Source organism: Garra rufa, chromosome 20, assembly GCF_049309525.1.
Source record: "Garra rufa chromosome 20, GarRuf1.0, whole genome shotgun sequence".
Lineage (NCBI taxonomy): Eukaryota > Metazoa > Chordata > Actinopteri > Cypriniformes > Cyprinidae > Garra > Garra rufa.
In genome coordinates this window covers 19098887-19126428 of record NC_133380.1, presented here as the reverse complement: position 1 = coordinate 19126428, position 27542 = coordinate 19098887, and the positions used below count along the sequence as shown (strand labels likewise).

Below are 27542 nucleotides of genomic sequence, written 5' to 3'. Positions count from 1 at the left end.
CCTTTCTAAACGACCCAATTACAGCTTCCCAAGGGGTAAATTTCAAAAACATTTTGATAATTATTGACCTACAGAGTCCAGAGAATGGCACTGCAGTGAACGAGGAGTTCTCTCATATGATACGAATATCGTGTGCGAAAAAACGTGCAATGCACAATCATTTACGCCCACAGAGTTTCTTTCCGATCGGCCTCCGTTAACCAATTCTAATAGGTGCTCAAAGTTCATTAGTCAGTGGCGGCCGTGTTTTTTATAGATACACAAATGTCCTTATAGACAAGTGTAGCACTTTGGACCAAGACGGTCATTTGATCCCTTAAAAAAAAAAAAAAAAAAAAAAAAAAAACCCTACCCCAAACTTTGAGCAGCACTGTATATACAACACCATGACTGCAAAGTGGCTTATAGCAACACTTCTTGCAATAGTACACACAATATTCAACTAAAAATTTTCTCAATGAAATTGAGGATACATACAGTGAAAAATATCGATCGAGAAAAGACCAGCAGGAATTTGAGTGCTTTAAACATCCTGTTGCTCTCTTTTTCCTTTCCTTTAAAGCGTTCCCATTTTCAAAGCTAGGAAGCAGTTTTGTGGAACGATGATAGAAAAATTGATTGTGAAATCTATTTAGTGTGGCTATCGATTTCCCCATAAGGGGAAGGAAGGCAGACCGTGTGAGTAAGATAATGGAATATGGAACGGGGGAGCAAAAGCCCAGAAATGGGAAGTGACACTGGTTAATGGAGTAGAACTGGGATGTTTTAGGTGGGGCATGAGTGTGTGTGCACATACATTCGTGTGAGAGATCCCCACATCTACGATAACACTCGACATTTAGCTCTATATTTCTACTCATACATATTCAAGGTGACACACAATTTTTTAAAATTGGTCATTATTAAAGGTATAATTCACCCAAAAATGACAATTCTGTCAATAATTACTCACCCTTAAGAACTTTGTTCATCTTTAGAACACACATAATTTGTACTCCGAAGATGAACCAATGTCTTACAGGTTTGGAACAACATGAAGGTGAGTAATGACACAATTTTCATTATCGGATGGGTGACATACATATGTGAAAGGTAGATTCTTACCATCTGCAGGAGCATTGTGGTAAATCCCCAGACCTCTTACAATTCCTGTTTCACATCAATAGACAGACATGGATTTTGCCAATGCCTTGTATCGAAAAGGAAGAAAAGTCAGTCTGGAAGAAAGGCTCAGAGCAGTGAACACACAATATTGACGAAACAATGAGCAGCAAGACAGCATCGAACACATCACTGCTACAAAAGTGCCTGTCACTTCATTTAAAATCATTTACAGTTTTTTTTTTAAATAGTCTAGTTATAGCTACTGCATAATAAGTGAAAACAATGGGCTGTCATTCTTCCTGTGTGACTCTGGTATATGACTCATTGTACATGCAGAACTAAGCTGTGTCATTAGCAGTCAATGCATCAAGCTATTTTAGGAGTTCTAATAAGTATTTATCATTGGAAGAAACCTAATGAAATCCACATTATTGTCTCTGCATACATGACAGCAATGGATGAGTACTTAACCCTGGCTGCACCAAAAAAAAAAAAAAAAAAAAAAAAAAACAATTGCCTGGACACACGTGGTCAAATCATTCTTTCGTGCATTGTCAATAGCAATTTTTCAACCTTTAGAGTCACATATTGTAAACAATGTCAGAGAAAGAGTGGAGAAAAAAAATAGCACTCATAAATGTCAGTCTAGTGACTGCATAAACAAAAACTGCAAACAGCATGTAAAGGAGGGGAGAGAATAAATAAACCATAAAAAGAAAGACTGAGAGGAAAAAACTAATCACAAACAATGATTTTTTTTCTTCGTCGTGAGATCAAATAGCATGAAAAATGCAAAGAACATGTAAAACTGAAACTTGAAACAGTTCAACGGTCTCATTCTTCTATGAGGACATTGAGCCGTTCATGTATGAACCTCTCAGTGACCAGCTATTGTCAGTTTAACTGATCTAACCTGATGGTAGGCCCATTACGGCAAAGACCTGAGATGGTGAGAGATTAGAGGTGCGATTAGAGGAAGAACCCAATTATCCCTCAGCATGGAGACTGACCCCTCGAGACACTTCCGTTATTGATTTCCAATTACATCACTGTGTCTTCCATTGGATGAGCCTGATAGACAGAAACAAGCTGAATTTCATGCAGGGTTCATGTGGTCACACCACCTGTGGACACATTAAGCATATGAACAGTGCCATTTTAATACACAGAATGAACAAACTGGCTATGTTGAGAATATAAACAATTATAAAATAAAGGCAGGGTTATTCCAAAGCTTCAGAGTCATCATCATGTCACCACTAAAGATTTCAAATGATTCTTTAGAAACTGAAAGGATGTTGCTGCCTCCTTGTGGCAGAAAAACAAAAGAAACATAACTTTTTTCTTTGGTATAGATTGCATGGCCAAGACAGCTACAACTTGTGCAAAATAAGGCAATTTCTGCTTTGAAATAATTAGTAATACAGAAATGAACAACAGCATTTATTCCCATTGGTTAGACTATTTATTTTACAGTTAAAAAACAACAAATTACTGTTCAGACTAAATCTGAACAGACATATTGCTAGGATAAAATAAACAAGCAAACAAAACAACCAAATAAACTTCATTATATAATTACATTGGCTTAGGATGAATTTGTTCATACTATGAGGCATAATGGCAGTGAAACAACAGTGTTTGTACCACACACACACACAAAAAGTTTAGGATAAATTTAGGTTCACATCCTTGAAAGGTAAATAACACACCATTAATTAGAAATAAGCAAAGCTGGTCCTGTGGGTTTACTGTGTGTGAAAGCTCTTTCGCCCTCTAATGGCTGAGGACAACAGATTTCCTTTTTAAAGAGTCCTCAATGGCTGCGCATAATACACACAACAGAGACTGAATCCACTTTGTTACGGGAAACAATGCAGTCCTAAAGAAAAGCAGAGGACAATAACTAAAATCCCATATAACAGAAGTGCTCTGGTAAATTTTACTTAACACTGCCCAACAAATGACCATTTAAAAAAAAAAAAGGTACGGCAGTATGGCAGACTATTTCAAAACACCTTTTTCAATAAATGTCACCTCACCTGGCAGTTCCATGCAAATAAGACTCGAGACCTTTCCGCTAACTGCTCTCGCAAAGCTTCCCTAACCTTCATAAAAGAGGCACATGTGTGGATGAGAGGCAGAAGGCTGAACTGAACCTCAATCATCTATGAGATCTGTTCAAGTATAGAAAAAACAAACAATGGAACAAGAAGAAACTTGAGCTTCTTCAGAAACAAAGGAAGGGTTAGGAAGTGAAAAGCATGGCCATTGGCCAAATTACACTTTTCTATTTTAGCTTCTGTATATTAAAAGTTTTAATACTTCACAATCTGTAATACAGTTGGTTCTTTCACTACAGCACAGGAATGACATATGACTGTTAACTGGTCATCCCATTAGATGTTACTTTACCAAAACTAAAGTTCATAAATAAATAAATATTCACTTATAATCTGCTTAAAGCACCTGTCCAAAACAAAAAACCCAACTCCGGGCAAACTAAACATCACGCCAGAGTGATTTCTAGAGCTTTAGTCTTTAAGTGCCTGAAATCTGCAAGTGGGGAAAAAGAAATTATAGACGATTCTATAGACGAAGATAAAGTAAAAGTTGGTCAAGTACACCGAAAGGCCTTTTAAATGTGCTACAGCAATTTAAAGAAGCAAAGGTTAGGATTTTAATTATTTACGCAGGCACAAATACTTAAGCCATGCATTTCTTCTGGGTCTATTATGATTTCTGACCCTTGATTCATGGCAGCTCACCCTCTCCTTCGCCTGATCGAAAGCAGATGCAAAGAGATCACCATCAAAGGCCAGTTTCTTTAAATTACATTCTGTACATTATTTATACTTGATTTGCACTATACAATATAAATCATCATAGATACACTGTACTATTACACTGATACTCATTTTCCCCTGCCTTCTTCCGTATATGTACAAGGAAACATTTTTTAAAACTAGTTTATAATACGTGCGAGCCTATAAGATGTTTCGGTCATGCTATGAAGGTTTTAATGACCTTCTGTATAACCTGGCCACAGCCTGGGCAAGGAGCATGAAATTTGTGCAGCTTTCGGGCACAGGGGAAACAGGTGATCAAATGAGCCGTGCGGCCGTGGATGATGTTGCCGTTTCGCGGGCGCACTCTGCACAGCTTGCAAGGTTCGAGTATGGCCTCCGGTTGGCATTCGGTCTCCATGTCCAGCGTGTCCTGGCTGTCTCCCTCTGAGCTCTCCTGTAAGGAGTGGTGAAGCTGGGAAGGCGCCTTTCCTTTAGACGAGGAAGCGGATGATGGGGGGATGTTTCTAGAGATGTGGTGCGAAGGGAGGACGACTGGGTCAGACACAGTCCTAAGGCAGTCAGGCATGTCGATTCCATCATCATCTTCCTCGTCTTCATCCCTCTCAGGACGTGAACTGCAGACGGGGATGTCAGGCACGGAGATGGAGTGTACGAGACGAGGACAGTCCTTGTACCAGTCTTTCCGTAGAGCCCAACAACGCATACAGTACCGTTGAAGAGGGGTGTTAAATTTGCGGCACTCTGAACACTGCCATGCATCCTGCAAAAAAAGAGGTAATTTAAATAAGATATGCTTTCCATGTATGTAGAACAATTTTAGAACATAAATAGGGAAATATAATGATGAACTTATTCAACAACAATTATTTAAATCTTACCCTATAAATATTGATTTCATTATAAAAAAAAAACTGTTCATGTGTTTGAAGTGAGCACTTTTAAGATATTTACAATTTTGGGGGATTTTTTTTATTTAAAGAATACATATTTCAGATAGTGAGATGACTGGCATAGGGCATTTAAAGGGAACTCCAGATACATGTACGGATTAAAGAGCAGGTCATATGTTTCATTTTTTTTTCAGATTGTAATGGGTAATTGTAATCACTGGTTAAAATTAATTTTCTTCACGATTACACAGCAATACGATTTGAACCTTTTATTGTGTGCTCATCATTTTACAGAGGACTGCTTCTCTAATCTTGGCTTTTATCTTCTTTAGCTTCTAATCTCCTTTATTTGGACTAACAAGCATCACTGAACCACAACCTGTAAGTACGATAGATGCGTTGTGTGTACATTTTCAAGTGAGTGCTCAAAATGTCAAGTTTTTTGTGCTTATATATGACATATACCTAGTGCAGTTTTAGGTTTCCAGGTAAACCACGATATTGCTGTCTTACTGAAATAGTTCTGATAATTCTGTGAACCCACTATTTCCTAAGAATGAATTGATTAATGTAGATGTTCTAATTACTTTGTTTAGTAATACAGTATGCAACATATGCATTTCCCGTTAAAAATTGCATTCCAGGGTGTAAAATACACTTTTTGTTGGGGTTCCCATGGTAAATTTGCATTCCAGGGGCAAAATATATGACATTATTGGGGTCACTTCAACCCGCAGACATCAAAAACAACTGCAGACTTAGCAACACAGATGGTAGCACTCGCTAACTTGCTCAAGAACTCCTCCCAAGTACTGATCTCCAATCACAACAGGCTTGGCCAGCTAACCCATCAGAGCAGAGTAGGCTTACAGGGTTTACAGAAATTACGCTCAAAGTAATGTCCATATGACCTGCTCTTTAATACAACATAAATGATGTCTCTTGGTGAAATATGTAATGGAAAACTCATGAAAAAATTGCATTATTTGAAAAACCCACATTGTTTTATACATATTTTGGACTATTGGGGCGCCATTATTTCAATGATGTAAAATGGTTACACTCCGTGAGCTAATAGCGCTACCTGCTTTTTTTCCCTTAGCAACTAGGAAAATAAAATACTGATATGATGCGCTTTTGTTTGTAATTTTTAGTCAAAGGGTAACCAGAGAAGCGATGCAGGTATTCACTGATAATAATACTGCTAATAAACTTCCTAAAGACCCGTGTCTTTGTTCTCTCCACTTAAGTCCTGATGCCTAAGCTTATATACATGGGCACCTGTAAGCTCTTCAAGTAGATGTGGTCATCATATCAGTATTTTATTGTGCATTCCGAGTCATCGTAATAATGGCTCCCCCATAGCCCAAAATATGTATGAAACAATGCTGATTTTTCAAATAACAATTTTTTTATAGATTTTCTAATACATAATTTAGTAAGAGACAGCATTTACATTATATTAAGCCATACAAGTCACCCTGGGTTTCCTTTAAAAACCCATAACAATTGATCAAAGCGATATTTTTCTTATACATATACCTGTGTGGAGATCTCAGTATCAGTGTCATCACTTAAACACTGAGAGTCATCGTCCTGATCTTCTTGCATCTGAAAGTGAAACTTACATTTAGCTGGTTATGACGACTCACTTATCTTAAAATGACAGTCACAACAAAGAAAAAGTAACATTACCTTCCGGTCATCTTTACGATCTTTCCCGGTCTCCTCTTCTTCATGTGGAGACTCTGCGTCACTTCCCTGCTCCAGCACTGCCTCCTTCATCTCCACACTCACTTGCTCACTCTCTGCCTCATTCAGGAACCAAAGATCATCTGTGGTATCAGAAACGATGGCCGTATCCTCGTCCTGTCCAGGAGAGAGCTATTCCCTCAGTCTAGTTGTGTGACGGTCTCACTACAATGACTTAACTCCAATACGACTTCTATGTTCTTATTTTTATTCTTGAAAATAAACATGAATTATGTTTTGGGTATCGTGCCCACTTACTTGATTAGTGTGGATATCTGTTGAACCATTGCTCCGGCGAGTGTAATTACTTCGCAAGTTACCCAGAAACCACCAGGGCAAGCCAGAAAGGTCCCACTCTTCCAGAGTAACGTCCAGCTTTGGCCGCTTGCAAGCAGACCTGGGCAATCCATCTGAAGAGTCTGTAAGCATAAATCAATATCTAATCTTAAAAAAAAACAAAAAAAAACATACTGCATTTGCAAAAACAAGAGATAATGATGAGATTCATTACATTGTCTAAAGCAGGGGTCTCCAAACTCTGTATCCTGCAGAGTTTAGCTCCAACTTGCCTCAACACATCTGTCTGAAAGTTTATAGCATGTCTAGTAAGACCTCGATTAGTTGATTCAGGTGTGTTTAATAAGAGTTGGAGCTAAACTCTGGAGGACACAGGGCTTCCAGGACCAAGTTTGGAGACCCCTGGTCTAAAGTGTGTTTGGTGGTTCATGTTAACCTTCATCAGGATCACGTGGCCTGCGTTGTGAGCAGCTCTGCGTTGCACCAGTGCTGGAACCACCAGCAATGAGAGCCTGTCCAGAGCTGATCAACCCACTGGAAACCTACACGGCAAGGGAAAAATTGTATCAGCACACAGTGATGACATGACACTCGGTAGGACAGCAGTTCCTTCACAGCAGACGCCCGTGGGTGTGGCAACAAAAGGCCAAGTTCTCACAGTAGAGGGAGGGGAAAAATAATAGGAAAATTCTAAAAAGGTTGCTTAGAATGAGTCACAAATGATGGAGATATTAGACACCGCTGCAGCTACAAGTGCAAATAAAGTAGCTTCAAACAAGTAGACACCTAGTATCTAAAATACATCTCACCACTAAGAGCAGTAATGTGTAATATTGAAAAAAGGCCAATTTACAATGATAACACCTTTCAAAGTTCACATTATGAGCATAAATCACTCAAATGCATGATGGTACCAGGCACCTCATCCCAATTCCACCTAACTTCATTCTGCCAACTCACAACCATAAACCGTCATGCCAATGGTGTTAAATGTGGATAGGTGTATGACAGAGGGGAGAGGAGTGAAAAGGGCCAGTGAACTGAGAAGGAAGCTGCAGTCCTTCCGAAAGAAGCAACGATGCAGAGAAGGAAACTCTGAGCGACAAACAGAGACAGGTACTCTGTCCCCCAGCAGCCAGGCCCATGCTGGTGGCTTCTCCGGAAGGACCACCAGGCCAAGCCGGCCGTGGGGAAGTACAGAGACGGTGCCACTCTGTACAGATACGGCTGGCGGAGACAGCTGCCGGCCTCCCCTTCGTGGCAAACAGGCTACTGATCATGCTGCAATTCTATACACAAAAATTGCATTGTAGAAAAATTCTGAGCAACTACAATGGAAAGAAAAGATGTGAAAGCTTGAGAAGGCAATCACAGACATTAAAGTAATGTTGATTAGAGCGCACACAGTAAAAAAAATTTAAAAGCTGACAAAATGTAAAAGGCTGTAAGTACTGTAAGCTGAAAAAGCAACTATATTATGACCTAAACTATCTTTAAAAAAATAGACTTGGTACCCAAGTTGCCCTGCGCAAAGTATTTTTCGTCAGCATTTAAAAAAAATAAAATAAACAAGCAACAGAATGAATCAATAAATTTGATTTATGATATGATTCATTTGATTTTTTTGATCGTTTGCCATGAAGAGGAGTAACACTGTTTCTCCTGTGCACCATGCTGTGGTTTTACCTGACCAGGATCTTCACTTGGAGACTCATTAGAATCCTTGCCGACAGAAAGATTCTTTGCTGCATCTGTATTTCAAATAAGACACAGTAACAAAACAAACAAAAGAAAAAAAAACTGCCCTTTAATCACCAAGCACACCTCAAGCACACTTGGCCCAAACGTAATGCCTGAATGTGTGGTGAAAAATGCAAAACTGTGCTCTGTGATCAAGTAAAGTCCATTATTATTTAATATTATTACTATTTAATGTTGTCCTTAAGCTAGTCAAGTATTTAACCTGAAGTCAAAATTATGTATGGAAATGCTCATACACTAACCTAATAATACAATGACAAAGTTGGGAGGAAAACAAAAAAATAAGTTTTTACATACCCACTGTAGCACACACATCACAATCAGACATACATACATACACACACACACACACACATCTTAAAATTAAGGTTGGGCTGATCAAAATGAGAGAAAGCAATAGAGTAAAAAGGCTAAATGACAGCATGACAAGTCATTCAGGGTCATCTGGGAGATCAAATTCATCAACAAGACGGATGGACTTACCCGAATTATTCAAAATAAACAAATTCCTCTTCAACATCTCATACACAGGGCTGTAAAGGGTAGAAAAGAAAGATGTGAATACCTTAAGTATGTTGAATTCTTTAAATAACACAAATTATTCATTTAATAATTCTTAAATAAGGTAAGAGATAGGAGCTGCATCAGCCAGGGCTGCGTTTCCCAAAAGCATCGTAAGCTTAAGTACATCGTAGACCCATTGAAACCAATGGAGCTACGATCAACTTAAGCTTACGATGCTTTTGGGAAACGCAGCCCAGAGCAATTAATTCTTTCCCCGCCAGCGTTTTTGAAAAAAGTTGCCAGCCATTTTTGGCTCCATTTTTGGTTGCCCCAGAATATTTTGTTTTATGAATGTCTGAACATGCAATATGTGTTTTAAACAACAACAAACCTGTTTTATTCTAGCTTCAAACATTCTTTTCATTACTTAAATGTAGGTATGTTTCATAAAAAAAAGTAGCATTTTGAACAGAAAGCTAAGAAAATTGTGTTTTTTTCAAAGACTACATATGGATTACATTCTGTACGATAATGAAAGCACAGATGCAGTAGATAACTTCAATCAGCACCCCCAAAGCTTGCACAGTACCACTTCCTGCATCAACATTTTACACCGTAACATTAGGTGGTTTAGATTTCTATGCGGTTTATTGTTGTTGATCGCATTATTTTTCCATACGCATCTGCTTACATATGAGGTCGCTTGTTTCTGTCTTTCCTGCCTATGTTTTTAAGAGATTCTGGTCTCAATCAGAAGATCAAAGCCTCTGAGCATATAACACTGAAAACGCAGTAAGCCCTAAAGTCTTTGGCATGAAAACGCTCATAAAAGATGAGATAACTCATCTTTGGCAGGGAAAGAGTTAAACAGCCCGTATTTGGTTATCGTGAGGTTGTAAAAAAGAGAGTTCACTCAAAAAAGACAACTCTCTCATCATTTACTCATTCTCATGTTGTTTTAAACTTGCATAACTTTCTTTCTTCTGCAGAATATAAAAAGTTATTTTGAAGAATGGTGGGAACTAAACAGTTTTGGTGATCACTCACTTTTTATAGACATTTGTCAAAACATTCTTTTATGTTCCACAGAAAAAGTCCATCAGGTTTGGATCAGCATGAGAGTGTGTAAATGACAATGTTTATTTCTGGTGAACAAAACCAAGTACTCATTTAATGGTAGTGTTAGCACCCCCTTGTGTCAATTTGGAAACATACATACACTTTATCAGTTCATAATGTACATTTTCAGCCATATTTGAGTGCATTTTGAGTATTCTTTGAAATTACACATAATCACACCCACACAAGATTGTGACCTATTTAAATTGGTCATCAGCCAACTAACTGGCGATCTAGATATTACCCGGCTTAAATGAGAGACATCTTTCTGTTTCCCATCCACTTATCTTCTTTTTGGTAGTTACAAGCTCACCTGGGGTTCTTAACAGAAAAGCTCCCCACTTCCAGTAGCTCTCCGAGTGGGTCATCTTGACAGTGGACGATGTGCTGTCTCTGTTTGTCATACAGCTGCTTCATCATGATGTACTGACCCAGGTAGTGCATGACCTAAGAAAAAATGCTGCTATTATTAAATGTTCTCTACCAAGCTGTTGAAACACTTATCTAAAGCATTTGTTAATTAACACAGGTCAGCTCATACACACTCCTCACCTCCTTCAGGGTAAACACCTCCTCCTGAGCACCTGCTACTCTCAGGATCTGCAGTAGAGGGGCTCTGGGATGGACCTACAGAAACAAAAAAGGCATATGTTTAACAGTATACAGAATTGGTCCAAACTGCAGTCCCACAACCAAAAAAACTTAAAAAGCATTTATGTATTTAAATCTTAAGTTGTTTACTACGGTCATATCATCATAGACTGAAACCCACAATAATATTTAAAATATCAGTAAGCTCTCTCTACATATAAAATCATCATCTAGTGGGTCCTTGCAATTTGGAGGTGGCTGTCCCAAACCCTAACCCCTGAATTTTAACTTATGAAAATGCTACTAAAATAATTTTTGCATTTTATTCCATTGTTGTGGAAAACAGTGACAACCACCTGACAATTTTATGGGATAACACCCAAAAAAACCAAAGATGTCACTACTGAAACTCCTCCAAATGTTTCAGTCGTGACATCTTTGTATTATTTTTGGGTGTAACCCCATAAAATTGTCACTATCGTAACAGTCAAAACCAAAACATGTCGTCATTGTTTCAGTAGTGACAAAAGGGAACACATAATCCTTTATTTGGGAGAAATAAACCAATTAAGTACAGTTATACATATTTTTAGTATTTTAGTATGTTTTTAGCAGTGTTAAAAGCATAAAGTATGTGGCTGAAAATTGTGTAATGTGATGTGGTCACTACCGAAACATTACTGTCACTAGGGCTGGGTGATTCTTTCGATTTTTTAGATAAATTTGAATTTACGTTTTAAGACGATTAAATTTTTTATTAAATCGAGGTATCGCAATTTTTTAATAAAAATATTATATATATATATATATATATGTGTTTGTATGTATGTATGTATTCAGAACGTAAAACAAATAACGCGTTCTGGTAAAACAACGCGAGTCACTAAGGGGACATGATTAGCTGCTTGCTAGCAAGTTAGCCTGTTACATTACAGTACATACAATTTCACTTAGCACATAAACAGAGTAGAGAGATGATTGAAGACAATGGTGAATTATTTGCATATCAGGGCTCTAGAGTGGGACCTAGTTTCTCAATGGTGAGATTAAAAAGAATCTTAGGTACTATATGCGACTATGAAAAAATATTTAGGAGCACCATGTGCGACTGACCCGACCAGCATATTTGTGTTTGCGCTGAGTGGAGCTTCAAAGGTTTCTATGTGTTTTGCACGTTGACTAATGTATCTCAAGTGTAGAGAGAGTGTAAATAAGAGACTGAATGGGCAGTAGCTTCGTTTGTTATAATAGAGCTTTGTGAAATTGCGAACTAAGATGAGTGACAGCTTTTAATCATTTTTAAGGGAGTTTGTAAACGAGATATTGATTTATTACAACAGTTAAATAAACAAGAAGTTATTATTAAGTGACTTACATCAGTGTTTTTCAACCTTTTTTGAGCCAAGGTACATTTATAATTGAAAAAAAAAAATCACAAGGCACACCAACAATCGAATATATATATTAACAACATACAGCCATTCTTATCGAAGTGTCTTGAACAGGAATCAAATAAACACAACCTGGGCCTGTTTGGATGAACACAGAGCTGATATCCTGGCAGGAATTGAAGAAAGACACACACAAAGCTCTTCCTCAACAGCTCTCTCTCGAATTTTCTTATACAAACATAACGAATGCACTTCAAAACGAAGTTTTCATATTTAAATTCAGGAATCACGAAAATGACAAAATAATATTATTTTATACATATATTAATTGTTTAGCTATAATAGTTGTATCAAATGAATAAGGAAATTATAGTGCCTTAAATTTATTAAGTAGGCTAATGTTTAATTTTGTTCGTTTCGCTCTCTGGAAATGAAAAGAAAAAATATCGTTTTTACTTGGAATTCGGTTTTAATCCCTGGGTTTAAACAAGCATTATACATGAGATCATTTATATATTATTGCTTGAATAAACGTTTACAAATACAGGCCTGATAGTGGAAAAAATTCCTGAGCCTGAACTTTTTTTACCCTTGCCCCCGAGGTGAGTGGGGTGGAGGTACTATGTATGCGACGCACTTTTAACACATAACTTGTTGGTTCAGTTCAGTCAGATAAAGGTTTTTCACAAAAAAAGCTTATAGATTGGCATTTCAGCCTTTATTCCATTAAAATGAATAAATCAAGTATATAATGCATAACATTTATTTAAAACAATGTCCTAATTGTTTAGATTTTTAGAAAGCACATTAACTTCTTTCACATTTACAACTCTGTGTTTGCATAAAAAACATTGGTCGAGATTTGCAATAATCTGACCAAAAACAGCTAAAAATTTGGACGTGCAAATTAATTCTATGTCACGAGGGGGCGCTTTAGGAGCGCTGAAATATTACGGTTTCCCTAAGAATGGCTGAAAGCAAAGCAGCATTAACGCTGTTTTATCAGTCATGAAATGAAAATGCCAACGACACGTTTCTGAGGACAGTCGGTTCCCTTCAGATACATTCATATAAAGACAACAGTGCCGCGTTTTGACTTTGAAACGTGCAGTGAGCATATTTATTCAATGAAATCTTAAAGTTTAATCCAGCTCTATCGCGATTCTCGTCTTTCCGTCCCCAACTGTAAGACCTCTTAAAATAATTAATCCTCTTCTTTTACTATTTAAAATATTTACCACTTTTTATGGCTTTAAATTTGATACAACTAAATTGAGGAGTTTTAAGGACCCCATGAGCCCTGTTCTTCAGGATAGCCCGTCGGGCAGTCGGTCAAATAATGTGGGTAGCCCGACTGGAAAACCCAATAGCTCCGGGACGTCGGGCTAGCGATTTTGCGAGCCCTGTAAATATGCCTTTATCGAAATCCTTAATGTCTTCCCCTGGCTTCATAAACATATCCATGACTTACGGTTTGAGTTGCCAGTAGGAGACAATTGTACAGTATGGGAGCTAAAAACACCTTCGCGCATGGAGCATTGCCTTAACCTGTATCAATCTATTTGACAAAGACACAAGGCCCGCCCTTTCCCTACTTCTGATTGGCTCATCGGCTAGAATGTGACTTGTTTGAGTCGTTGAGCGTTAAAGCTGCTCTCTGACCTGCACATCTCAGATTTAGAGAAATGACAGAGCAATATCCGCGAACCTGATTTTTTTTCCCGCAGCCACAGTACGCCGGAAATCCGGCGTGGTGCCGGAACGCTATCACCCCTGCAAATAGTGCTAGAAATTTTATAATTAAAGAAATTAAACAGACCTAGGCATTTGAAAAGACATAGTGAAATGTGTCTAATAATTCCAAAAAGAAAGAGAAGCATTGGACATAATCAAAATATTCGAGACATTTATTAGGAATACTATTTTCTTAACAATTTAGATGCTGCGTGTTTATCCAGTCTAATTGAAGTGTGCGTCTCTCCCCCGACTTTCCCAACAAAAACCCACCCCTCTCAGAAAATACATAAAACTAACATTACTGAGCTATATGTGTTTAAAAGTAGCCTATTAAAAATGGCACAGCATTGCTCAGTTCAACATGTTGGGAAATCGGGCATTTTGTCCCGCGTCAGCATTTATTCAACAGTTAATAACGCTCAACATTCAAAAGGTAAATATGTGACCCTGGACCACAAAACCAGTCTTAAGTCGCTGGGGTATATTTGTAGCAATAGCCAAAAATACATAGTATGGGTCAAAATTATTGATTTTTCTTTTATGCCAAAAATCTTTAGGAAATTAAGTAAAGATCATGTTCCATGAAGATTTTTTGTAAAATTCCTTTTATAAATATATCAAAATGTAATTTTTGATTAGTAATATGCATTTTTAAGAACTTAATTTGGACAACTTTGGGTGATTTTCTCAGTATTTAGATTTTTTTGCACCCTCAGATTCCAGATTTTCAAATAGATGTATCTCGGCCAAATATTGTCCTATCCTAACAAACCATATCAATAGAAAGCTTATTTATTGAACTTTCATATGATGTATACATCTCAGTTTTGTAAGATTGAACCTTATGACTGGTTTTGTGGTCCAGGGTCACATATTATTCAGCCAATAAAGTGTAGGTCTATGTATTTCATAGAAAATTGTGTCTAGTACTATATAAATTACAAAGGTTTAATTGGCATCTTTATTTCAAACGACCCGACCGACCGTGACCCGAGTATCATTACAAATATTTTGGATGACTCGTAACCGCGGGTGACCGCAGGCGGTATATCTCCTCACGCATGCGCAGAAAGCACCTTCTAGTTTGTAGTCGGGTGTCGTCAGTTCGGTGTGTTCGAGCTCAGTTTAATTGCCCAGACACCCGCAGACGCAAATTTTGTATCGTATTCTCACTAGCCACAATGCCACTGTCACTGCTACCTGTCACATCCAGGCATCACTAATTCTCGTCTCGAAATACAAGGCAATTACCTATCTGCTGCCACCTATTGATATGGAAGAGTATGACATGATTACTCTGCCGGTGTCACTAGACAGCGCAGACACTCGACAAATGCATATTATTCGCAGACAATAACTTATTAGTTTTCAAAAAATGTTTTAGACCAATTAGGTGAAATTGAATAATTTCCCACGGCACACCTGACGATCTCTCACGGCACACTAGTGTACCGCGGCACAGTGGTTGAACAACACCGACTTACATTGTCTGACTATAACACTATTGCCTGATTTTGCTCTATTTCGTCGTCAAAAGTAATCTGAAACAAGTCACAGCTGAGCCGCTGCGCATCTCCACTCAAACACAGCGGTGTTTCGTTTATGAATGAACGTGCGTTTTTAAACAAATCTAGTGAAATAATTCAATTTCCCATACATAAAGAGTCACTTGCTTTATTCCTGAATGAACCATCCGTTCGAACGAATCAAATGAATGATATGATTCAGTAATTAAATCAGTGTCTTACCACCACCTGTTGGCAGATCATTTCAGTTATTTAAATCATTTAATATTTCTGTGTTCAAAATTGTATATTTTTGTATATAATATAAGTGCAAGAGAAAAGCATGGAAATATATATTTTCCTCCCATCTCATATTTATTTGTCTTACAAACATTTACTGTGTCTGGTACGATAAGAATGGGGCCTGGTGGAAAGCGATCAATGATGCAGTTGCAATGAATACTGCAAAATATATGGTGCCCATATATATTGTGGAAAAGCTGGGGTTTCTTTACATGCTAAAAGTAGTAGGGGGGAAAAAATCTATTTAAATCGTAAATAGTATTTTTTGTGAAAAAATCTGAGATTTAATTTTTAGGCCATATCACCCAGCCCTAACTGTCACTACTGAAATTGTGCTGTCACGACCAAAACAGGATATTTCGTCAAAAAAAAAAAAGTATACTGAATTATCAACTAAGATGTTATAATAGTTTTTGGTGCAATGGTTATTTAAACTAAAGAATCCTTAAGTTTGAAATATGTATGATCAAATTTTTGCCTGTTACCAAGAAAATTAGAATTTAAAATACAACAAATTTCACTTGAAATATTGTTAAAATTTTAATCATTATTCAGGGTTTCTGCAGATATGAACAAGTGAAATTTAAGACTTTTTAAGACCTTTTTAATACCACCTTATATGAAATTTAAGACCGAACCTGTAATGGAAATAGATATTATATTACATGCATACATGTAATATTTAATGTGTTTAATGTAAAAAGTAAACACAATTTCATAGCTGTCATAAATTAAATTTATTACTACGATATACAGTGAACTTTTCATATCAGCAGATACTATTCCACACAAAATATCCCCATAAAAGTACCACTAGAAATATCTGATGTAAAAAAAAAAAAATCTGAAGCAATATTTTCATCAGTGCTCTATTAGCTTTTACATCTTAAATCTGCATATTTGATTTACCTTTATAAAGGCCTTTTTTTACTTTTGAAATGTATGCATTACCTTTGAAATTTATTTTATGAATTTATCAATAAATTCTAAATGGCTGTTAGCAGTGAGATTACATAATTTACACTGCAAAATTAAAAGTGAGATTAATTTTTTAAATACATTTATTGATTTATAAATATATACATTAGAAATGTTGGGTGTGGAGGCATACTTTTAAACACACTAAACTACCAGCAGGTGGCAGTAAGTCACTTCATGAGCGAGTTATTTCAACTGATTCGATCAAAACGCTGAATTACGGTATAGCAAAACGTTGCTAGGAGAATGCTCCTGCTAATGTTGCATATTGTCTAATATGTAAGTAACTACTTGACTAACTACTTTTTTATTGAGCTAAAATTAATGTAACATTTGTGAGAATTTTCAGCAAAAAGCTCACTTGGTATATTACTGAACTATATCTTGTTATAAATAAACTATACATTTGGAATTTTTACCTCAGTGTGTTTCTTTAGAGTGCTGTTACATTCATTTGTTTTAAAGTATGTCAACAAATAGACCAGAAATACACTATCCATTATCAATTTCTGTTTACGTTGAATGTATTAAAATATGAATCTTTAGATGCTTCGCTAGTTGTTTTTGTCACTTCAGTTTTAATCAGGCGGTTTGTTCGGTCGGGCACGTAAAAGAAAACATTTTAAAAGTATCTCGAAGGCTGGCAGTCAGCTAGCTCGACCTGTATTTCTTATTATTATTATTGATAACATTATATACAGAAAAAGGTCGTTTGACCTGTATTCTGCTACTGCGATTCTGAAGACGCAGTAACTTCCACAGAGGGAGAAAAAAATCTAGTTGTTAGCAACTGGCCTTAGCCAAGCCCTATATTCATTTTTTTCAAGCTAAGTATCGCTAAACTTGCACTTCCCCAAAGCTAAAAAGTTAAATCCATTACTTCTGCGGTACAATCCGAGAGAGACTCGCGCCAATAACAGAAAGCTGATTGGCTATTGCATGCTGGTCTCATTTGTAGTTTAAATACAGCAAATTATATTTGGAATTGTGAAATAAAGAACTACAACACCACGGAAACAACAAAAAGAGAATTTAAATGAGCATTAGAGGTAGCGTTACATGGACATCGGAAAAATAAGACCTGTGTAAAATTATTTAAGACCTAGAACAGCGAATTTAAGACTTTTTAAGGCCTAAAATTTTGATTTTTAAATTTTAGACTTTTTAAGACTTTTTAAGACCCCGCGGAAACCCTGATTATTGATTTACCTCTAAAAACGCTTTAATATAACAGAAAAAATATATATTTACAAAGAAGATGAAAGCAAAATCTTAACAGGTCAATATAACCCTTCATATTAAATTATATATTATTGTTTCGGTAGTGACAAATTTGGAGGACAAATATTCCAAAACTTTCTGAAAATACAATATAAAAGTTAACTGTGCAATTACTAGAAATGTGTACCTTAGATATTATACAATTCGCAAACATACACAATTTGTGGAAAAAGACATTTGTTTTTCCAAGACATTTTCAACTCTAACTTTGAATCAATTTTGTAGAAGGACCCATTTATGAATTTATAAGGCCTCTGAATATTAGCTAAATTAACTACATTATAAAATGCTGCAAAACATGTTGCACACAACCTACTACACACCTTCTGCCCTCTGATGATTAAAAAAAAAAAAAGAAAACTAATCAGATAAAATGCCTTTAATAGTATAATTGCAAAACTGTCTACTTTCAGGGTGTGGTACATGTCTTTTTGCTATGATCTTAAAATACTGAAATTGTATAAAGTAAATGTAAGAATACATTCAAGATGAATATTTACTGGACTGAAGCAGCTTTTACAGACTGGTTTACTGAATTATCCATACATAATATTTTTAGAAAAATCATGTTAAAATATAAATACCAAATATGATTACACAAGCTTGTGAGGAATGTTTATTTGAACAGCTTTCAGTAAACATTGTATTGCATTATATGGTTGCCCTGCACAATTTAAACAATTCACATACAGCTATATTATGGCAAGATACAGTGACAACTGACATTTATATGCAACTGTATCAGACTAAATCACACATTTTTCCTTAGAATTTCCTCCACATTCTTACAATATCATACTACATGCGCCATAAAAGCCTGATGCATCAAATATGACACAAAACACATGCATTAACGCTTTAGAAATACATTTCATGCGTCAGGCTTTTACAGTGGTAGTTATAAACAATGAAAATACAAGAATGAGAGTTAATATATTGTGTAAGCGCCTATCTATTGCTTACCTGAGTCCCTTCCCCTGGAAGAGTCCTGCATGAAGAGCTTGACCCCGTTAACTGAGATGATGACAATGAGGTCATGATTGAATTAAGAACTGTGAAAAAAAAACACATTTATATTGAGAACAACGCCAGCGTCTGTTCATTTATACCAACAAAGGGCTGTCTTTCACGACCTACTGAGCATTTATGGACATCATAGGTGCTTCCTTATTCAGATCGAAACTGACAGCTCCGTACAACTCCAATACATGTTAATAATACATATACAGTGCAACCAAGTGTTGCCAATGTTAAAAAAGAAAGAAAAAGATAGTTAAAACGAATGTATTTTCCTGAGGGTGTCGTATTGTAGCCGCCAGCTAACGACACAAATCAAACATTTCTATGCTATGTCACCCGCACAGGACATGTTTGAGACTAAAATGACTTTACTTACCATTATCCTAATTCTGGCATGTGGATAATAAGGTAAGCTGTAATAGCTGGCTGGATATATTTCAGCTCTCCGAGGTTGAAATGAGGATGCTAGGCTAACGTGCACGAGCTATCCGCGCGCGACATTCACAGGCAAAAGAGTCGTTAACGTTTAAACCAGACCTCGCGTGATCGTGCTGGTAGTACATTCACACTCACCGTGTTATCTGTCATCGATTACATCTTTTCCAGTTATGAAAGATTCAGAGTTTGTATAAAGAAAGGGAGAGGTGTGTGTTTTTTTTTTTTTTTTGAACAGTTGCAGTCAGTTGAAGTTGTCGTGGTGTGTGTCGTCATCGGGGTTGCCAGACTTCACAGGCAGTTCCTTTTTTTCAGTTCAAAAAGAAAGCAAGTTCTTAGTTGTGCCAAATGGCGGCGCTATAATAACCTTTACTGAAATTCCGCATCTTCAGACAGAAGTACGTCTACTATATGATAGATAGCCCTACATAGATTTTTTTATATGCTAAATATTAACAAAATTAATACATCGGCTTACATACAAATTTCCCGTGTTTTTCCCTCCTTAGTTCATTTTTTTTTATCTTTCATTATATTTTATTACTGACTATTGATGTATAGGCTTCTGTGTTTAGGCTGTTTTTCAGCTCTTAAAACAAATTTCTTAATATGTGTAAATAGTTGCATTTTGTTTTGTTTGTTTGTGTGTGTGTGTGTGTGTGTGTGTGTGTGTGTGTGTGTGTGTGTGTGTGTGTGTGTGTGTGTGTGTGTGTGTGTGTGTGTGTGTGTGTGTGTGTGTGTGTGTGTGTGTTTTCCAGGTATTATTCAGTTGAAGTCAAAAGTTTACATACACCTCGCAGAATCTGCAAAATGTTAATTATTTTACCAAAATAAGAGGGATCATACAAAATGCATGTTCTTTTTTATTTAGTACTGACCTCAATACTAAATCAGTACCACAGTTTAATAGAACTACGATGCATGTTAATAACACATATACAGTGCAACCACGTGTTACATTATGTCAGGAAAGAAAAGAATGACCTGAGGGTGGCGCATTGTAGCCGCCAGCTGACACAAAACAAACATTTCTATGCCATTTCATCCGCACAGGACATGTTGGAGACTAAAATGACTTTACTTACCATTATCCTAGTTCTGGCGTGTGGATAATAAGGTAAACTGTGATAGTGTTTAACGTTGAACAGGGTAATATATATATATATATTTTTTATAAATTCCACTATTATATTCTCTTGTGGACTAGATATAAACGTCTCTAATGTGAAATATCTTCTTCAGGTCAGTACTAAATAAAAAGAACATGCATTTTGTATGATTCCTCTTATTTTGGTACAATAATTTTGCAGATTCTGTAAGGTTTATGTAAACGTTTGACATCAACAGTACATGACATAAGAGAACAACATCAAAAAGCTAATATCTTACACCTGTTACACTGAAATTCAAATTCTATCGTTTTGTATATAGGGTAAGATGCCTCACTTAGTATGTTTTCCTCTTGACCAAAGATGGCACAAAATCTCATCACTTTTATTGATGATTACCATAGTCTACCTGCCAATATTTCGTTTACCATATTCCGGGAGACCTCATGGGGCTGGTGGAGGGGTAATAATATATAGGCTGCTACATACATGTAAATAAATACATTATAATTATTATTTGTGTTCATAATTTACAAAATGTATATAATAAGTAAGTACATTATTAATATATTTTAAACTGTGTTTCTGGCGTATCCTTAATCACTACAGTACAAGAATGAGTACAAGAATGAGTTTTTATATTCGGACTATTTTAGACTGGTTCTTATAGGAACCGCTTGAGTAGGGCATAAACAAATAAGTAGCTCCGGCTACAATGTTCTTCCGCGAAACGCAAGCAGTTCTATTTATTAATCGCCCGTGCGCAAAAACTTACGGCGCCACGTCGGCATTGTCGATATGGCTTCAAGACAGGGATGTACTGGCCATCGGGAGCACTGGGACATTCCCGGTGGGCCGGTGGAGTAGTGGGCCGATCACCGAAGCGAGGGAGACCTCCACCAGGTTAGGCGCTTTTTTAAATTATAGTGCATTCGAAACCGAAAAGTTTGAAGCGGTGGGATCAGTCACCCGCACAGTGCTGACGAACGCGCGCTGCGCTTCTGCCACGATGTACAGTGATAAACAGCGCAAGTTGCTTGATCCATTCAGACAACACACATAATTGTGTTTTACAGTCATGTGATATGAGAACATTAAAGGATCTGTAAGTTCTGCTGGGCTGGCTGAAAACAGCCACGACATTGGAAATGAAGTAAAGTGGAAACGCCAATAAATAATTACTGTCAAAACAAAATTATTACAAATTTCATGGTTTATTATTACTATTTATTTTAAAAACCATAGAACTAATGTTTTCTTGTGACCACCGTCTTACTAACACTAATATTCTAAGCAATAATTTCTTTCTTTTAAATGTTTAGTTGTAATTCGTTTTATTTGGAGTAAAATGTTAATTCAATAAGAGCCTGATTAAAGAATAAAATATGGGTCTTATATAAATTGTTTACTATACATAATAAAGTTCTTAAAGGGACAGTTCACCCAAAAATAAAAAGTGTCATTATTTACTCAACATCATGTAATTTTAATTCTGTATGAACTTTTTTCTTCTGTGTAACATAAAGGAAGATACTTTGAGAAATTCAATACTTTTTGTCTATAGAGTAGAAATCAAGGGTAACCAAATATGTTTGGTTACATTTTACAAAATATCTTTTGTGTTCCATAGAAGAAAGTAAGCCATACAGTTTTGGAACGACATGAGGGTGAGGATTTTTATTCCTGAATGTTTTTTTTTTTTATTACAGAATTTACTAGCAACAAATTTACTGCATTCTAGCTCAAAATCAATGCTTTACTGCATGCATTTCTCTGTGACAAAAATGCAATTAAGTTTGTTGCATTTGAATTCAGCGGTATTTATCATTATTTGTTTCTGTCCTGTTTTATTCATTCATGTACTCCAATTAAAGACCCTATAACCCTACTGAAATAAACAGCTAAAACCAGCCTAGGTTGATTGGCTGGTCTTGGCTGGTTTAAGCTGGAAGTAGCTGGTTTTAGCTAGTCTTTTAGTTGGTGGTTTCCCAGCCTGACCAGCTAAGACCAGCCTAGCCAAGCTGGAAAAGTGGTCAAAACCCCTCTAAAACCAGCCTGCTGACCAGCTAAAAACAGCCGGATGGGCTGGATTTGTCCAGGGCTGAATTTTAACCCCAGTCCAGCCCTGCTTCAAGATATGAAATGAAATTCTTCCGTAAAGCTGTTGTCAAATTTACATGTAGCCAGAGTCTTTTTCTCACATTTCTACCAGTGATGGTTGTTTCAATTTACCGCGTCTACTACATGTGCAGATATCAACAGCGACAGGTGTTGGCAACAGGTTGTAGGTTGCCAGGTGGAAGTCACAGAAGGATTGACATTTGTAAAATGTGTGGATTATGTGAGTAGAATGCGTTTTATACAAGATCTGGAAACTGGTTTGAGCCATACAAATTACCGGAGTTTCTCGGGAGAAATAACAATGCGGGAGATGGGTGTGAAATACAGAATGTAGAACAAAGGGCTCTAAATGATCCCAGCCAAGGAAGAAGTGTCTTATCTAGCGTAATGATTGGTTATTTTCAAAAAACATTTACAATTTATATACTTTTTAATCTCAAACGCTCGTCTTGCCGAGCTAGACGAGAATTTGAGGTTAATAAAAAACAAAAACAAACAAAAAAAAACAATTTTGCTAGATAAGACCCTTTTTTCCTCAGCTGTGATCGTTTAGAGCCCTTTGAAGCTGCATTTTGGAAGTTCAAATCGGGGGCACCATAGAAGTCCATTATATGGAGAGAAATCCTAAAATGTTTTACTCAAAAAACAATTTCTTTACTACTGAAGAAAGAAGACATGAACATCTTGGATGACAATGGGGTGAAAACGGGAGTGTTGATTTAATAGTGTCATTGAATATCAACATTTGTGTAATTTATCTATTCAAAACAGTATTAACGAGGGATTTGTGGACACAATGTAGCAAAAACCTAATTTACAACTAAACAAAAACTTACTGGGATGCTTTGTTTATCATTGGTTATTTAACTAAATTGTCAAAATATAATTTTAAATAAAACAATTGATTTAGTATTTAACATTAATGACAGTTTCTTAATTTTTTTTAATGTATCAATTGTGAACACTAATTTGTAGTGCAAACAGTTTTACCTTTTACTGCACTTATTATTTGTCTCATTATTTCTCTATAGGTGCTAATGAACCAGAAGTCTTGCAGATTACCAGAAAACAGCTTACTTCCACATTGACAAATGGATATATTCTGCAAAAGTTTAAGGTAGTGAGGTAATTCGAGGTAAGAACATTTTTACATTTTGTTCTATAATAACTAAATTAGCAAATGTTTCTATTTATTTCCCTTAAACACAATACAACTACATCATAAATATACACTAGATTTCACTAGAGCGTTGTGAAGAAGTCAGAAGTTGTAATAGTTTCTATAGTAACACTCTTCTAACATTTTCTAAATATAACTAATCACAGCTGGAAACTGGCATCCTTGCCAACATTTACCGAATAAAAAAAAAAAGGTCAAAAAAGACATCACAAGAAACAAGGACATGAGCCTCATTGTATTTCAAATTCTAATGGCTTTATTTATATATATAGATTTGTATATATATGTATATATAGTTATATAATAAGTTTGACTTCAATTGCTTGATTATCCTTTTTTCATTTTTGTTCTGTTAGATTTTAACGACAGGACATAAAGAACAAGGCATTCCACATGATCATATATTACAAAAAAGTAAAGAAAACTTGAATGTGTGCACATCACACACATACATTACATAGATAATACATTTGCGTTAGTATAAATAATGAAATATGGGCATGACTGAATTCACTTCGACAAAAGAAAGCAAGCGTACAGAGAGAGAGAGAGAGAGAGAGAGAGAAACAGAGAAAGGAAAAGAGAGAGAGAGCATTGTTATGACAGTTGAGAGAATAATAAATAATTCATTATATTTTAATCCAATGAATCTGTTGCATAGTTCGAAGCAAGCAGGACTGACATTTCAGCATGATAATGATTCTCACAAGAGCTAAATGAAAGAAGGGCTCGACAAAATCTGGATTTTTTTCCGCCAATTAAAACACACACTGACTGCAGACACCGTTCATGACTGTCAGATCAAGATCTTCTCCTAACACAAACACTTTGTTGTCTGAATCCAAAGCACATACTCGACTATTCACATGGTAATTTAGCCGCTTATGGTGATTTTTTCCCCATTCATGCAGCTTTAAGGTTGACACAGCTGGGTCAACTTTACATGAATTTAGCATGGACCAAAATGAGCTCAAACAAATCAAGTGTACACTTGCACTTTCCAACAAGAACATTTTGACTCAACTTCTCATCATTAGACACAGATTCAATAACAGTATATCCCCCACTGTCACCTTATAGCCCTTAAAACTACATTACATTAGGTGAGCACATATTCTGTCATCTTAAGAGACTGTAAACAGACAGGACACTGGGACACATTTGGGCTTTTTCGATTCAACATTTAAAATTAAATTATTCAAAAGAAATGCAAATTAGATTCACTTTCAGTTGGAATAAATTAAGGCCTCCACACTTTCCCCAAACCAAGATCATAGACACAGTTTTCTCATTTTTAATCGCTTACTCGGGACTAAATCAATCAGACACAGTGGTGCAGGTTGTCCATGTGGTCCATTGGCACTTCTGTGATCCTAAAGATGTAAAAATCACAAAACACTACATTTCTGTCTCTATAAAGTGACTGTAAACAGATTTTTTCCAACACTTTGTCCCTCGCTATGCAAAGCCCTTTTCCCTCAAAGAGATCTTGTTTTAGTATTAAAAGTAACAGAAATCTACTTTTATTAGCTCAATGGCATGATTCTGATTATAAATGCATCACAATTCACAAAAATGGAAATGATGTGCTATAATCTACACTCTTAAAAAAGGTTGCAAAAAGGGGGTTTTCTTATCGATTCCATTGAAGAACCATTTCAAGAACAGTTTTTAAAGGCACAGTATATAAATTTACCACTAGAGGGCGCATATTCAAAACAAACAAAAAGACAGTTTGATAACGCTGTGATTGAGTGTGGAATCATGGGACTCAAGCAGAAATCATGTTTGTGGATGAGCTAACATCACTGTAGTATGAAGCACAGTGGGGCTTAAGCCATAGAAACGAAACGAGGCAGCTGGAGCAATTGCTATTGAAAGACGAGCACAGGGTTGCCAGGTTTTCAAAACAAAACCCTTCCAATCACTACTCAAACCTAGCCCAATAGTGTTTTGGAGAGGTCCCCTCTGGGGGATAAAACACGTTTTGTTGGCGGGGTTCCCCCGGTGAAGTTCGCATTCCAGGGGCTAAATATCTTGTTAGTGGGGTCTTTTCCAAGCTGCGCCAACAGAGATAAAAGTAGCCAGATTCTGCGGGAAAACCGTGAACTTGGCAGCTGTAAACGAGCATGACACACGGCTTTTATTATGCCACGGTCGACCACTTCCGCTCTTTCCAGTCATGTGTATGTGGGGTAAAGCAGTGTGGTTTTATCATACTAGATACATTTTAGTATATTAAACATTTTGTAATAACACTGCTCTGTGTATTCGTCACCTGCCTATTAAACCGCATAACGAAAAGCGTCTTTGACTTTTCTCTGTTTTCCACACAAAAAAAGGGAAATCAAGGGTGTATGACGTCATTGGCAGGCGACGCAATTACAAGGGATGGGCCACTAGTTAAAATGGCTATTTCTCTGGATTTAAACGTTTTTCGAAAAATTTGGGATAATGCAAGTAAAAACTAGCCCAATTGCGTTTAGGAGGGGTCCCCCAGTAAAAATTCCATTCTGGGGGTAAAATACACTCTCCAACCCGCAGACATAGAAAAAAACCTTGTGGCAACAGTGTTAAAGTAGCCCAATTCCACGAGAAAACCATGGACTTGGCAACACTGAACGAGTGCGACATGGCTCGAAAGCAGTGAAGCTATTATTAGGCCACAGTCAACCGCTTCCACTCTTTCCGGTCATGCGTATGTAGAGTAAAGCAGATACATTTGAGCATATTGAACATTTTGTAATAACGCTACTCTACACGTTCGTCACCTGTCTAATAAAAATGGTAAAAATTGTGTTTTTGAGAGTAAAATATAAGATTTTTCTGTTAAAATTCACATTCCACACTGCTAAATATGACATGAAAAAAACTTGCGACAACAGTAGAAAAACCGCAGACTTGGCAACACTGAATGAGCACGACATGTGGCTTGAAAGCAGCGGAGCTTTTATTATGCCACAGTCAACTGCTTCCGCTCTTTCCATTGGGCTAAAGCAGTGTTGTTTTATCATACATACACATTTGTGTGTTAAATTTCTGTTATAATGCTACTCTGTGCGTGTATCACTTTTGTAATAAAACACATAACATTAAAGCATCTTTGTTGTTGGGCCCTGTCCCAAATGGCACTCAAAACCCTTGCAGTCTTCCTCTGAGTCCACACTTTTGTGACGTAATGCCACTTTGACTGTAAGGTAGAAGTCTGCCACGGAGCTCGCCCCAGTGCGGGATCGGCAGAAGTGTGTATTGAGGGCACATAGCGGCCACAAAGGCAGTGCTCGCTAAAATGACGAATGGGACACCCAACAGTCTTGTGCGCATATGGCAGCCATTTCTAAGTCTGTAAGATCACAAGTGCACATGAAGTGTCTACAGAGCCCATGTTTTCTACAAAATAAAACTAAAAATTGGGGGTGTGACGTCATTGGCAGGCAACGCAATGACAAGGGATGGACAACTAGTTCAAACTTGCCATTTCTCTAAGTTTAAATGTTTTTGAAAACATTTAGGATAATGCAAGTACTTAAGTCAGCAAAATGTATAACACCATTCTAGTGGTTTTGGATATTTTCATTGAAAAATCTTACATATTGTGCCTTTAAAAGAACCTTTTTTTCTTAGAGGCTTTATTTCACAGAATGCATTTTAACT

General features: G+C 36.6%; 1 protein-coding gene across 3 annotated transcripts; it reads right to left on the bottom strand.

Annotated features, from left to right (window-relative positions):
• Positions 1 to 2534: 2534 nt before the first annotated feature.
• mdm4 (MDM4 regulator of p53) lies at positions 2535 to 19749 on the bottom strand. 3 transcript variants are annotated; one of them, XM_073825869.1, is made up of 11 exons: positions 19617 to 19749; positions 18987 to 19075; positions 10790 to 10864; positions 10551 to 10684; positions 9098 to 9147; positions 8540 to 8604; positions 7290 to 7395; positions 6815 to 6975; positions 6500 to 6688; positions 6347 to 6415; positions 2535 to 4674 (listed from the first exon to the last, which is right to left on the bottom strand). In XM_073825869.1, the coding sequence occupies exons 2-11, from the start codon at positions 19059 to 19061 to the stop codon at positions 4108 to 4110; spliced, it is 1491 nt and encodes a 496-aa protein (XP_073681970.1). In that variant the 5' UTR covers positions 19062 to 19075; positions 19617 to 19749; the 3' UTR covers positions 2535 to 4107. The 3 variants fall into 3 exon arrangements, with proteins under 3 accessions (XP_073681970.1, XP_073681972.1, XP_073681971.1); XM_073825871.1 differs by having other exon boundaries at positions 6500 to 6673; XM_073825870.1 differs by lacking the exon at positions 19617 to 19749 and adding an exon at positions 19420 to 19609.
• Between the last annotated feature and the right edge of the window lie 7793 nt (positions 19750 to 27542).